The sequence below is a fragment of the Eimeria tenella genome, genomic scaffold (genome assembly GCF_000499545.2).
Source record: "Eimeria tenella Houghton genomic scaffold, Eth_scaff2763, whole genome shotgun sequence".
Classification (NCBI taxonomy): domain Eukaryota; phylum Apicomplexa; class Conoidasida; order Eucoccidiorida; family Eimeriidae; genus Eimeria; species Eimeria tenella.
Window position 1 is genome coordinate 1 of NW_013542639.1, and position 2,229 is coordinate 2,229.

At 51.4% G+C, this 2,229-nt stretch overlaps 1 protein-coding gene across 1 annotated transcript; it reads left to right on the forward strand.

The window, feature by feature from the left end:
- Positions 1–97: 97 nt before the first annotated feature.
- Positions 98–1,117, forward strand: ETH_00038495 (uncharacterized protein; the record flags this gene model as incomplete). Its single annotated transcript, XM_013375408.1, has 3 exons — positions 98–121; positions 203–262; positions 602–1,117. The coding sequence occupies 3 exons, from the start codon at positions 98–100 to the stop codon at positions 1,115–1,117; spliced, it is 600 nt and encodes a 199-aa protein (XP_013230862.1).
- Positions 1,118–2,229: the final 1,112 nt, after the last annotated feature.

Below are 2,229 nucleotides of genomic sequence, written 5' to 3' on the forward strand. Positions count from 1 at the left end.
TGCTGCTGCTGCGGACCGCGCAGCAGCAGCAGCAGAAGCAGCGGAGGCGCAGGGCGGGGAGGACGCGGCAAGCGAGGAAGCTGCCAGCGGCCCCTCCATGTTCTTCTCTCGGGCCAAAGAGGTACTGCTGCTGCTGCTGCTGCTGCTGCATGCACAACTAGGGTTTAGGGTTTAGGGTTTGGGGTTTTGACTTTTGCTGCAGGCCTGGTGCACGCAGTGGTATGAAGGAACCAAACGCGCCTTCAAGTCCTTTTCCTGCAGAGTGAGCTGCGGCCTGGCCTAGGGTTTAGGGTTTGGGGGTTTTATTTGATATTTAAGCGCAAAAAGGGTTTTAATTTATTTAATTTGTTGTATATTTCGTTTCTCCGTTAGCTCTCGCGGAGTACCGATTGCAGTTGCGGTGTATCGCCGGCACCCGCCGGGGTGTCTTGAAGAGCTGCTGGCGCCAAACCTGCGAATTAATGGACTAATTACGAGGAATTAATCGGAAATAAAGAATTAATTGATTAATTTTGATTAATTTTGATTAATTGCGATTAATTTCAATCAAATTTGACGGGGTTTGGCGAATTAAAACGCGTTTCGAGCGTGCGGCGCTCAGGTGTACGGGGGCCAGGCGGAGCCGCTGTGTCGGTGGTTTTTGGGATTTGTTCGCCGCGGAGGCCGCCGGCCCTCCACAGTGGAATTAGAACTCCAATATGCGCGACTTTGTTCTTTTTCGGACTTTAAATATCCAAAAAAGGACTTTTTTCCGCAAAGTTCCGCGGAAAAACTCCCCAGCTTTCCGGGTGTACAGACAGCTCCCCCAGCTGTCTGTACACCCCAGACCCTGCGCTCCCCAACACCTCCAGGGAACTCCCAGAAGTCCATTTCTTCTTTTTTTGACTGCGAGGGATTCTCAACAGAGGCCGACGCAGGCTGTAGCCTCCTGCAGCAGCTGCAGCAGCAGCAGCAGGGGACTGTTGGAGAGACCAGTGGTCAGTCCACCCCTGCAGCACTTCATCAGCCGCCGCACTACGACTTCGCAGTGGCCAGCCCGGAAAATCCCCAGGAGGCAGAGCTGCAACAGCAGCAGCAGCAGCAGCAGCAGCAGCAGCAGAGTCTGCATTGCCGCTGAATAGAAACAGCGTTGAGAAGCCGGGCGTTCTGTCGGCACTCAAATGAAAGTCTTTTAAAGTTCTTTTGTCCACTGTTGCCCGAAGATAAATAGAAAAGAGACCAGCAGCAGCTGCTGCTGCAGCAGGAGTTTCTGCTGCAGCAGCGGCTGCTGGGGCAGGAGTTTCTGCTGCGGCAGCTACTGCTCCAGCTTCTGCTGCAGCAGCAGAAGCTGCAGCAGATCTTTCCCCAAGGCAGCGCCAGTTGCGCTGTGGGCATAAGCACTATCTTCATTATCGTAAACAGCAGCAGCAGCAAGAGCAGCAGCAGCAGCAGCAGCAGCAGCAGCGGGGGGCGTTGCAGCTGGTGGCTGCTGCAGCAGCAGGTGTGTAGCTGCTGCTGCAGAGGAAAAGCGCGAGGGATAAAAGTTGACTTTTCGTGGTTTTGCAAACTTCGAAAAAGTTTTATTTTAATTTGTTTGCATGCATGCAGCTTTTGTTTTGTTTTCTTTTTGCTGCTCCCAGTGCTGCTGCTTCCAGTGCTGCTGCTGCATCTTGGCAGCGCTGAGAATCATTATTCGTCTTCCTCTCACAATAGGTCCCGTTGCTGCTGGTGCTGCAGCAGCTGCTGCTGCTGCTGCGGCGGTTGCTGCTGCTGCAGCGGCTGCTGCTGCTGCTGGGTTCTGCCCCAGTTGCGGTGTAGAGACACCGCAGGCAGCAGCAGCAGGAGAGGGGCGGAGTTTTTAAATTGCTTTCTTTTGGGATTTCTTTTAATTTATTTTTGTGTAAAGAAGAAAAGCTTTTTGAAAGCAATTTGCTGCTGCAGCTGCTGCAGTGGCAAGTTGCTGCTGCTGCAGGTGGCAAGAGAGCTTTTGAAGAAGTCCATTAAACAATTAGTTTAATTCAAATTCATTTTGCTTCCAAACTTTCCAGAATCGCAAAATTCCAAATGATTAAAATAACTAAACTTCGCAACATTTCAAAATAATATTTAAAGTTTACTTTGCTTCCCAGTTCTTTCCGCAAGAAATGGTGTTAATTATTACCTCTAAAGGACGCAACTCCAATCTGCTGCTGCTGCAGCAGCAGCAGCTGCTGCTGCTGCAGCAACGAAAAGGGAGGAAGCAGCGGGGGT